An 11,491-nucleotide genomic window follows, 5' to 3' on the forward strand; every position below is an offset into this window, starting at 1 on the left:
TAATAGAGACTTTAAAACTTGCTAGTATACTTAAGCTACTAGTTCATGATGAGGGATTAATCATATCAGGGATATGTTTTTCTCCGTTTTGCAGATAAAGGAAGCTGAGGCATAGCTGGGAAATAATTCCTCAATAATCTGCCAAAGGCCAGCAGCAGAACGGAGAGTAAAATCCTTATCTGACACACGCATCTACTGCTTTATCCACTAGCCAATGCCACTTCCACCCCTTATCCAACTTCATACAGTACAGCAAATGTCAGACCTCCAGCAGGGAAGAGTGGGCACATCCCTGTGTCTGTTTACAAACTCTTTATGTTTTTTATTCTCTGGTTGAGTGGGACTAACATACTCAAACGCAGCTTGAAACGTGAGTTACAGCTCTCAAAGAAAGTTAAAAAATGTATCCTATCTTCAAGTGACAGCCCATATGTACATTCCCAATGGAGGTGACTAACCAATAACCCCATGCATTCCAAATTCCTAGTGATTGTCCTCTGCACTAACTATGACTGTCAGGATAACTCTGCCAAATGCTGTGTTTCATTCTGATGCTGCCACTATGATGCAGTGTTGGATAAACACATGAACTCAGTTCTAAGAGGCTCTTCAGCATATAACCAGGTCAGAGAAACCTAGATATAGCTTAAGCTTTTGTAGAAAGCACAACAATAACAGAAGTCTCCACTCAAATCTGCTGTGAAATTATTAGTTTGCTTCTCAAAGAATGAGAAAATGGATAGCAATGTTTTCTTCCACCTGTTCACTACAAATGTTAGTATTTCTAGATGCAATCTGCCTCCTTTTACAGTGACAAAACTCAGGAAAAAAACAACAACAAAAAAGTCACTTTAATATTAAGACCATAAAAACCAGCTTGAGCCTGGAAAATTTAGGATAAGCTGATGGAGATCTTTGGAGGCAACCTTGGGGAGAGACCCATGATGAACTCTTAGGGATACATTACCTTTAGAAAAATAACACCATATGGAGAAGAATCAGCCTCAAGATCTTGGATGATGTATTGACCATCAAAAAAATATGATATTTTTATGTTGAGATACAACAACAAACAATTTATCAAAAGTTTGTCACTAAAGTGAAACGCTTTTATGTCTATATGCAGTGTTAATGAATGCATGCAATGAGAGCATGTGTATACCTACAGTGAGAAAGTGTATATGAACTGTCACTTACAGATACAATTTTTTTTTTTTGACTGAGCTAACATGATTGCTTGTGGTCATGTAAACATATCCTTAGTCTCCCACAATAAGCAGAAGTTGCAGGAACAGACTCAGGTGAAAACGACCCTGCTGTAAGTCAGATACACCCCTCTATTCAACATTAAAATGTGAAAACTCAGTTACTCATAGCTTAGGATAATCAGACCATTGCTAGGAGTTAGAGCATGGCAGGAACTAACAAAACCCAGAGTATATATTTTCTCAATGTGTTACAGAGAAAGTTTTGGACACAGTCCTTATTACAGGTGATTTCACTTAACTGGTGTCTTATAGTGCACACAAAAGGTCAAGGCAACAGTGGCATTGAAAACCTTGACAGGATTAAGACTGTACCTGTCTTTAAACCAGGTAAACGAGTATTGAACGTATGTTCATATTGAGAAGAACACATTGGGATGTTGTTGTGAATCATAAGCTGAAAGGAAAAAGGGAAAGTCAAGCAAGCAAAAGATTTTAAAATGGTTGAGATAAGAGAACACAACTTCTATAAAGATAAAAACGTGGATGTCAAAGGATCCTGAAAGACTAGAATGGAGAAAAGTAAAGGTTATTTATAAATTAAAAACACAGGGCAGAAAACAGTTTCTTGAAGTTAGTTTTTAATTTAAGTAAAGGAAGAAACAAAAAAACACTGAAGAAGTTTCAAAATCACCCTAAAAGGAAAAACATCTGTGCACTCTATAGCAATTCATTACTTCCTGAGTATCGGAACACAGTATTGATGTGTCCTTGTGTCTGTCAGATCCTTATCTGGAAAAAAAGGATTTCAGCAGAAAATACCCCCAAAACTGAATTCCATTAAGATGTTTATTCTCCTTGGCTGGCCCTGCTTACCTGATTCCTCTCCTGGGATACGGGAGGTATTAAACATCCGTTCCCACTGAGCTGAGCAGAGTGGAACAGTAGATCCCATCAGAAGAATCTGTGCCGCAAATGTACATTAAAATGTAATTTTGCATATACAATTAGCAAATTAAAAAGGAAAGAAAAAACAGCATCTGGTTAAAGACAGGCTGTAGAACAGTAAGATTTATAATACATCATTTCGGGTTCCCCCCCCTGCCTTCATTGTCTTTCCTTGAACTACATGTGGAAGATTCCACTGACATTCCAGTAGTTGTATTTTTTTTCCTTCTACCAAAAGCTCACCCTTCAGGAGGGATGACTGAAGCTAGCTAGCACCTGAAATCCAAAGAGCTCTCAATGACCAGTCCGGATGCAAAACTTACACATGCAGCGTGCATTACCCCTTAATTTCTTCTTTTAAAGCTATTTCTGGCTGCGTAGGAACAAAAGTTCACATTTCTCAGATTTGTAGTTACATACACAATCACATCCCTGCCATGACCTTCACCAAAACTACTTAATTGTTTCCACAATATTTGTTCGCTACAACACACAGCCACTGGACAGAACAGAAATTCAGAATGGGATTCACCTTGCCTATCTTTGCTACCTAGAAATTAGGGCAACACAGGATTTTACCATCATCTATACTTAGGCTGCCACTGGCCCACTCTTGGCCTCAAGGTCCAGTCCTTTGTCCCAGCCACCCCTTGTGCTCACACCACATGATATCACAGACTTTTCAGAATTCAGTGGCTCAAAAGTACCATTACATGCTTGGCACATACCAGTAACATCTGTTATACAGAATACTCAACATACACAAGTACAAGCCTCTATTTGTCTTTCAGGCAAATACATTCGTTAATTTCAAATACTGCAATTAGTTGGCATGACAGAATCCTGTATTTTTGATAGTTGATAGTTTCTGCCCATGTGCAATTCAAGTGATAACCAAGATGTTCGGGACCACAAATTTAGTTACGTCTTACATGTAGTTCTGACAATAAGACATTCCTCTCCTCTCCCATTCTGAAAACTGATCGACTTCTTACGGACTGTGCTGGAAAAAGATCAAAAGCCATTTAAATTGGTATACATACTGGCTTGATTTCTTGTCTGTCCAGTTTTTTCCGATAGAGCAGGATGGCATGGATAACATTACCAGCTCTAGCTGCCTGCAGGGTTGTGGGAGATAAATAAAGGAAGTCCTGTAAAGTACATAAGAATAAGTCAATGATTACCAGACTACATTTTAAAAAAAACACTAATAGTACTTCTCATTCACATTCTTAAAGTTTATTCTGGTCAATATAGAAAAGGCTTTAAAACATATGAAGTGCACTAGTGCAGTGAGTTGATGACTTGGAACTTAAACTTCTTCAAGAGTCACAGTCTCCGTAAACAGCATCAGTCCTAAAACATACATGATAGCTGTTAATCATCCCAGTAGAAAAGACAATGCTACTTAAAACGTGAATTCAAGACTACCATACTTCCTCTTTTTGCTTTTAATTTTAGGCTCTTTTACAATTTTACCTCCTGTACAGACATTTGCGAATATGAGCACACACTTTGTTGAATTGTGTTACCCATGAAGTTTTACATGGTGCTTTTGAAAGATTACTTGTTACAGTAAGCACAAAGCTGTATAAGTCATTACTGCATGAGTTTGCCTAAGTGGCAGATGTGCTATGTTTATTATTAAGATAGCACCGTACTTGAAGATATTGGCTGCAGGCTATACTAGAAGAAAGAAAAACAAAGGTCATATACTCCGTGGCAATGGATTTCTAAACAGAAAGATATCACGAAATAAGATATCTGGCAGAAATTTCACAGTGCTTCTTGACACAAAGTGTTTATAGTATTTACCTACCATTGCAAAATAGTTACTATTAACCATAATCGGTCCACGTCCTCTAAGGTAGATATATTCTTCCCACCAATCACTAACCTGTAGCAGGAAGGAAAACAGAAGCAGTAAAATCTTGTAATTTCCACAGTTTGTGTCCTCTATGTTAATGACTCCACAACACAACATTCCACACAGAAGCAGGAAGGAAACTGCTAGCTTGCCCCCCTACTTAAAAAAGGCAAACAAGAAAACCCTAATTTATGTTAAACTTTAGGGAAAATAGCAAAAAAAGGGCAAGAGAATTAAATTAAATTCAACTGTAGCTCTCTGATAAGCTTCTGAAGGAGTCATCATCTTCAGATAATATTTAAAATGTATCAGATCTCCTGAATGTTTTGCAGCCTTTGACAGGACAGCTTAAGCTACTGGGTACAGCTAGATGTTAGATAACATATCAGGAAGGAATTATATTACAGTTCTCACTATGATGTTGGGGTTTCGGTTTTCTTTTTGGTAAAAAACCCCAACTTATTGTTACAATTCTTTATTTCTCTTCCATATGCTTTAGCTGTTCTATATAAAAAATTTGTCCTAAATCCCTGTTCTAAACTACCTGGGTAGCCAGGCCTATTGTTGAGTTATCAAGCTTAACAAGCAAATAAATAGACTTCAAATGCAATCATAACAGCAAAAGCTAAATCAACTGCTCCAGAAAAACAAACACAAAATGAGGATTCATTCTTTCAAGTTACATTCACCACATTGTTTGTTTACCAAATCACACAAATTATTTCTGTGCTAATCAGGTGGTCTCCAATGAACTTTACAAAAATATTAGGCAGTTTCAATTTCCTTCTCTTACATTTAAGAAAGAATTAAGCCAAAAAAGGCAACAGGGAACAAATTAAGTTATGTCATTTGAACGACTGAGCCTCCTGTTTATCTACTCACATAGTTTGTGGCCCACCAGGATTTTAGCTTCAAATACCACTGAAGCCTTGGTCCCAAATTAAATGCAAAATCTTTGGCAAGACCCTCCATTCTTCTGAACTCTTCATCATCCATAAGTGGCCGAACTGATTCCAGATACTAGAATACAGGAAAAGAATTACCATAGTAACTAATAGGTAGCTTCTCGCCTTTCCTACACAAACCATTTGAACAGTAGACAAAGATTATCCAAACTCAATTCACAAGGTTGCAAATACTATGTTGTTAAAATAAGAGTATACATTCTTCTAAACATCTGCCTGCAAACTACAAAAATTAGATCTTTTTCCAGACATTTGTCAGCAAATCACAAGTGGAAGAGATTACTTTTCTAAAGACACATTTTCCACTCAAAAGGGGAAGACATACTGCTTCTTCAGTATCAGGCAGAGAGATTTTTTTACATCTCTAAAAATCAAACTTTCAGTTTCTGTGACACACTGTTCTACTTACACGCTCTGATATAAGGTTTTGTGTCATAAAACACACATTTATATGTTCAAGCTGTGGAAGATAACAAAACCAATATGTTTCAAAAGCCCTGGAAATCACACTTCATTGCATGGTCTTGTATCAGCAGACATCATATCATCCAATATGAATTACGCCAGCTTCAAATTGTCACTAGTTTCAGTGGTTTGTCATAGCCTTTATTTTAATTTCTATGCAGAAGTTTTAATCCATTACACCATATTAATACCACCATACAATACTTTTATAAGGCATGGCAAAAAAACCCACAAGGGCATCTAAATATGGATTCAATGTTACTAAAGAAAATGAATTGATGAATGTACACACCCTATTGACTGTGTCTTTAACAGCTGGAACTGGCAATCGTGGTAAAGATGTCTGGAAACTGTATAACATGGGTTTACGTCCTGAGAAGAGTTTTACAAGTGCCTGAAGGAAAACAAAAACAAAATACACACCTCAAATGATTACGTTCAACAAAAGAAAAATGACAGAGTAATAAAGTGTAATGTAACTCAGTTCTTTTCACTGGTAAATTATACTGTACCAAATTTAACAAACTATCATATTTATCACTGTTTCACAAATAAAAAAGGCACTGACATAAACTAACTTCCTAAAGGTTAAACAACATGTCAGTGGAAGAGAAAGACTGTGATAGTCATTCCTGACTTCCCAGACAATCTTCTGGTCATTAGGCAATATTGTTGTTTATGAATGGCACACCTTGATCTCAACAGAAAATAAAGACAGAGTTACTTAGCACTTCTTTTCTTCACACATCTCCCTCTGTAAAGATTAAAAAAGCAAGTCTACCAGTTGATCTTTTACTATATAGTAGATACTACAAAAATATCTATATTGTGCTTCAAAACAGGAATCATTATCAAGCCCATCACTCACAGCTAAGGATCCTAGATAAATATAGCCACCTTTAAAAATAATAATTACACTTTGGAATCATGGTTTAATATTTTCCAAAGTTATAGTATTGATATTGATCCAAATAATAGTATTGATGTTACAGGGAGTTTCTTCAAGCATGAGTATCTCAGGTAGTCTACTGCATGATTTGAACATACCAAATTGTGCAAGCATGCCAGTGTTATACTCAGTGCTTGTGTTACAAAAAAACAACAACAAAACAAAAAAGACAGAGATGACAGTTCCCATCTTAGCTTCAGATATTACAGCATCTCCTGTTTTCTATGGGAGACTGAAGACAGAAGCAGCATTTCTGTCTACGACTGCTTCTCAGCTGTGACACACACTAGGCTGAAAGTCTAGATCGTGCAACTTCTAGGCTACACATGAAAGGATTTTGACATTATCACCATATTTCAGCATGAAAGTAAGGTCAAGTATTACACCAACAATCCAGTGGAATCTTTATTGTCAAAGTCCAATCTTGGTCCAATATACTATACCATACATTGTATATAGGCCAATACACTAAAGACAGAAGAAAACAGAGGATGTCATTTCACTACTAAATTCCTAGAACTTCTCCCTTCTATCCCCCTCGCAACTGACAAAACTACTTGTTAAAATGTAGAGTTTCCCCCCCCGCCCCAATTTCCTTGGTCAGCACAGCTAGAGGAGGTTGTTTTAGGCAGCACAAAGCTATTAAGAATTGCAGAATATTACCAGCAACAAAGACCTCCTTTCAAATGGATCTGTATCAGAGAGTTGTCAGATGTACATGGATGCACCACAGTGATCAGCCTAATGAAATCTAGTTGTGCTTCATGACAAGATAAATTTGCAGCCAGGTCAGAAAAAAAAGCTCAGCTTTTCATAAGAAAGTCTAATTCCATACTTGGAGACAATTTTATTCCAGAACTCTTAAGTCAGGAAAGGCTGAAATTATCTTCAGACAGAGAGTAACTGTTCAACTGACAAAAACAGCAAACACATTTCACAGTATTTATCTCTTCAGTAAACTTGTAGTAGAGAATTTATAACAGTTTGAGACCATTAAAGTGATCTGACAGACACACATACTTAATTACATCTCTGATTTCATATGCAGACATGGCAAAATCTCATTCTAGCATGCGTTGCATCTGTTCACAGATTATTATTATTTTTTAACTTATTTTTTAAAACTACAACTAATACTTGGATTTTCCCCCTAATCCTGGTACAGGAAATTTGACTTTAGAAGACGAAATATGTTCATTAGAAGTGCCACCAGACTTCCAACCAGCCTGAAAATCACTTTGTACTGTGACTGAAATCAGAGCTCAGGTTTTTGATCTGCATGACTATTTGAACAGAAGACAGTATATTCACGATAGCGTTTTTCATGCTATTAATCAGCATGAAAAACAGCTAAGAAAAAAAAACCCACAATCCAACATGAAAACCCCTCCAGAAAATTACACAATATTAAAGGATAGTAAAAATCTAGAAAGCTAAGGTAGTTGGTACTGTTTTACTAGGGAAACCAGTCTTCTCTTTTGTTGGGACTAGCTAAAAAAAGAATAAGGTATTAAAATAGAGCTTCATGTTAAGTATAGATGAAAGACTGTTGGGCATACACCTTTATAATGTTCTGTATTTTAAAACATATATAATACACCACAAAATGTAATACACAACAAAATACATATGCAACATATACAATAGACAAAATTTACAAATACAATACGCAACAAAGCATGGTAAGTAGCATTACAGTTCATACTGTGTCAGGTTGATGAGGCAATATTAACAGCTTTAAAATATCTATCTGATAGGACATGCTGAAAACCCAGACAGCTACAGCTTCAAGCAATTGACAGAAAGCCTTACCATTCAGAGCCTGTACTGTACAAATTCGAGTCATGAGGCTCCTGATACCGCTTCCAGGAGAAACTATCAATTAGAAATTTAATTTGTAACAGATGAGCATTACATGCTATTTTAGTGTACCATTCTGGATACCTGTTCTTGAACTTATTTCATAATAAATCATGACATGTTGTTAGTCTAACACACATCAGTTAATTTTTGAGGCTGCAGAGACTAATTTTATCGTAGTAGGGCACTTAAGTTATTTCTACAATACTGGCAAAAGTGAGTTGAAACAACCGAGTCCAAGTAACAAAAACATGTCATCTCTTGCAGCACCTATATGTACATTTCCTCACTTTATACCTATCACATCCCTTACGGATCCTTTTCCAAAGCACCACAATAATCAATAGGAGCCATATCACTCTCATCCTTATATGAAAACTGCATAACAAGCTACCTACCTTACACTTTTTCTCCAACTCATTTTGGAGGCATACCACTAAATCAATTGAAAGGACATTCAATATTATTTTCTTCAAGCATAAAATTAATTTTAGAATGGATGACTAGAAATCCTAACATTTCAACAAAGAATTAGGGTAGCACTTTCTAGGGAGGACAAGATTCTTTAGTGCTGCAGCCCAAGTTTTTTAAATTGTACTTGCACACAGAGAAAAAGCAGGTATTTGAGTCACACAGTCCCAAGGCACTGGCAAATTTAGAAGTTATTCTTGAAGTGTTTACTCTTCCTTCTACAAGGCCATCCTGAAGAGCTTAATTATAGCATCAGAAGGATGACAGTAATTACTAGAAATATCTACCTAATACCCTCCTGTCCCATGACACAGAAAACACAAGCAAGGAAAAACCTACAAGATTTTCTCTTTTAGGGCTTTGAATACAGATCAGATAGAAGTTAAGATGAAACAGGAAGACAATATATCCTTACCATCCAAAACTTGGTGCCTGCAGAAACTTTGCCATGTTCAGCGAATATCCAACCATGATAGGAAAGCAGCATTTTTAGAGAGTAGCGCATTGTAACAATAAGGGCAACCCAAAGCCCTGTGCCAAAAAGTATTCCACTCACGATGTTCTGTGTTTGGTTTGACATATAGCCACTATTTAAAACAAAAGCCAGCACGTGCCAGTTAATGTCAGTTTAAGTTCTAAAGAGAACCTAATATTGCAAACCTAAGTCTAATGGTACTACAGGCAGGCATTACACAAGTTTCATGCCTGTTTAGCCCTTTTTCATAAACTCCTTTCCAAACACCCTCTCATGCAGCAAGATCAAAGGCCACAGAAGTTGCCAAATGTGCTTCCCAAATACTCAGAAAACAATGCAGTAATACTGGTATAACAACCTACCTCTTTCATACCCTCACGCATCTACTTATTGTGCTTACTCTGTCACAAACATACTGTTCAAAAACTGATACACTGTAACAGGATTAGCTTTAAGAGTAGCTACAAATAAAACTGATTTCCTTTAGAGGAACAGCAACTTTTTAGTCTACTTACGTTGTATCAAGTGTTCGGTTGATTTTAGCTATTATTCCTAAAGAAGGATCAATTTTGGCATACATTGTTGACATCACGCCCACAACTACAATAAGCCAGCTAGATGGGCTAGCAGGATAAACGCCAGTGATAATTCCATTCTGGAAAGAAAAGCCTTCACATAATTTTTTCATACCAAAGTGGTTGACTTCATATTACCATGAAAAGAAACAAAAATCAACACATTTAAGTAATTTAGTTTTAAACAAGAAGTTAAGATTATCCAACATTTTCTTACATATGATTAACTCAAGAGTAGGGAATGGATTTAGTTAAGTTTGACTACTACAGAAAACTGTCACAATGATATCAAGAATTAAAGGAACTTTTAAGTTCTTTTGTAGACAACACTGATCCTGCTGCAAGTCTTAATAAAAATACTGAAATTAGCAAACAACTTTGGAACAAATGACACTTCAATAATTCCCACTTACACTGAGTTAGGCCCCTCTGAATGAAAACATGGCAAAAATATTCTACTGAACAAGACACTGAAAACCGGAATCAAGTTGTTTTTTTTTTTACATCATTTAAACAGTCCTTCTCATAGCTTTATAAGAAGATTTTATTAACACTACTGTTAAAAAATGTTTTTGAAAGAGACGTTGAAGATAACCTGTAGCTTATCTAGTTTGCTACTAATAAAATACATACTTACCATTCATGGTCCCATGAACAAAACAATAAATTCACAACAATCTATATCAAATGCCTCATCAGAAACGTTACTACTTAGCATAACTTGTACAAGATGTATGTTCAGGTAACTTTTTGAAAAGAGTAAACATTCTTCTTAACTTGAAAATTTAATTTTGGCAAAGAATACATAAGATCAAGAGTGTAGTCTTGTACCTCTAAGTGATACGACACTAAAAATCACAACTAGTTATATTTCTGACTTATGCTAAAAGATTACATAATTACATGATGTATTATGAAGAGAATTAAGTAAATTAAAGCTATTGTTAATTGCTACATCTGTTTCATCTTGCTTCCATAGAATAAATCAAAAAGATGTACCCTTTCAGTCTTTACAGCATCACCCAGTGCTACCTTCCTCAGTATCCCTTGTCTTAACTAAAACCCACACAAGTCTTTCACAATAAGGAACTTTATTTGCCATAAAGGCAAAAAAATTAAGTTTTGCTAAACAAAACTTCAATAAATCTATAAAACATTACATAACCCTCAAGTTTGGTGGACTTGACTAATTTAAAATACCTTGAATCTGATGAACTTTTTCTTCCATGAATGGACACCAGATAGATAAATTTGTTTGAGTGCCTCATGGCTCATTCGCAGGTCAATGCCATCTGGAGTTACTGTAAATTGAAAAGCTACTGCTTGATGAGCTTCTGCCATTTTCAGAGAGAGTTCTGTCAAAAAGCAAAGTTTAAAAATTATTTCCTTTTTGTTCAAAGGAACTAGGAGCTAGTCCATTTCTAGCAAGATATCTTCTACACAGAAATTCTGGGAAATATTTCAAAGTATGCCAAATTTACATACAGTACTTGCCTCTTCCTTACAGGCTATGCTTGCACTTCAGTCTGAGCGTCCAGTATGTTAATTAAGGTACCTCTTCTAACCACAACAACTGAAAATAGAAGTCAAAACCACTCATGTAACTTGGGCTTTTTGGCAGGATTGCAGCAAGCTCAATATCGTGAATACATACAATATACAAAAATTCAGAGCAGAGCAGAAAATTAAAGCAATAATATTTAGAAAAAGC

At 35.9% G+C, this 11,491-nt stretch overlaps 1 protein-coding gene across 1 annotated transcript in view; it reads right to left on the minus strand.

Moving 5' to 3' along the window:
* The window catches only part of CPT1A (carnitine palmitoyltransferase 1A), a 49,896-nt gene extending 38,609 nt beyond the window's left edge, over positions 1–11,287 (minus strand). The window contains 9 exon segments of the mRNA XM_050898049.1: positions 2,082–2,169; positions 3,197–3,304; positions 3,973–4,050; positions 4,903–5,040; positions 5,743–5,844; positions 9,146–9,317; positions 9,721–9,860; positions 10,981–11,135; positions 11,266–11,287. Of these exon segments, the coding sequence (XP_050754006.1) occupies positions 2,082–2,169; positions 3,197–3,304; positions 3,973–4,050; positions 4,903–5,040; positions 5,743–5,844; positions 9,146–9,317; positions 9,721–9,860; positions 10,981–11,121 (967 nt within the window). The 5' untranslated portion in view covers positions 11,122–11,135; positions 11,266–11,287.
* Between the last annotated feature and the right edge of the window lie 204 nt (positions 11,288–11,491).

This window comes from Gymnogyps californianus, chromosome 5, assembly GCF_018139145.2.
Source record: "Gymnogyps californianus isolate 813 chromosome 5, ASM1813914v2, whole genome shotgun sequence".
NCBI classification, from domain to species: Eukaryota; Metazoa; Chordata; class Aves; order Accipitriformes; family Cathartidae; genus Gymnogyps; species Gymnogyps californianus.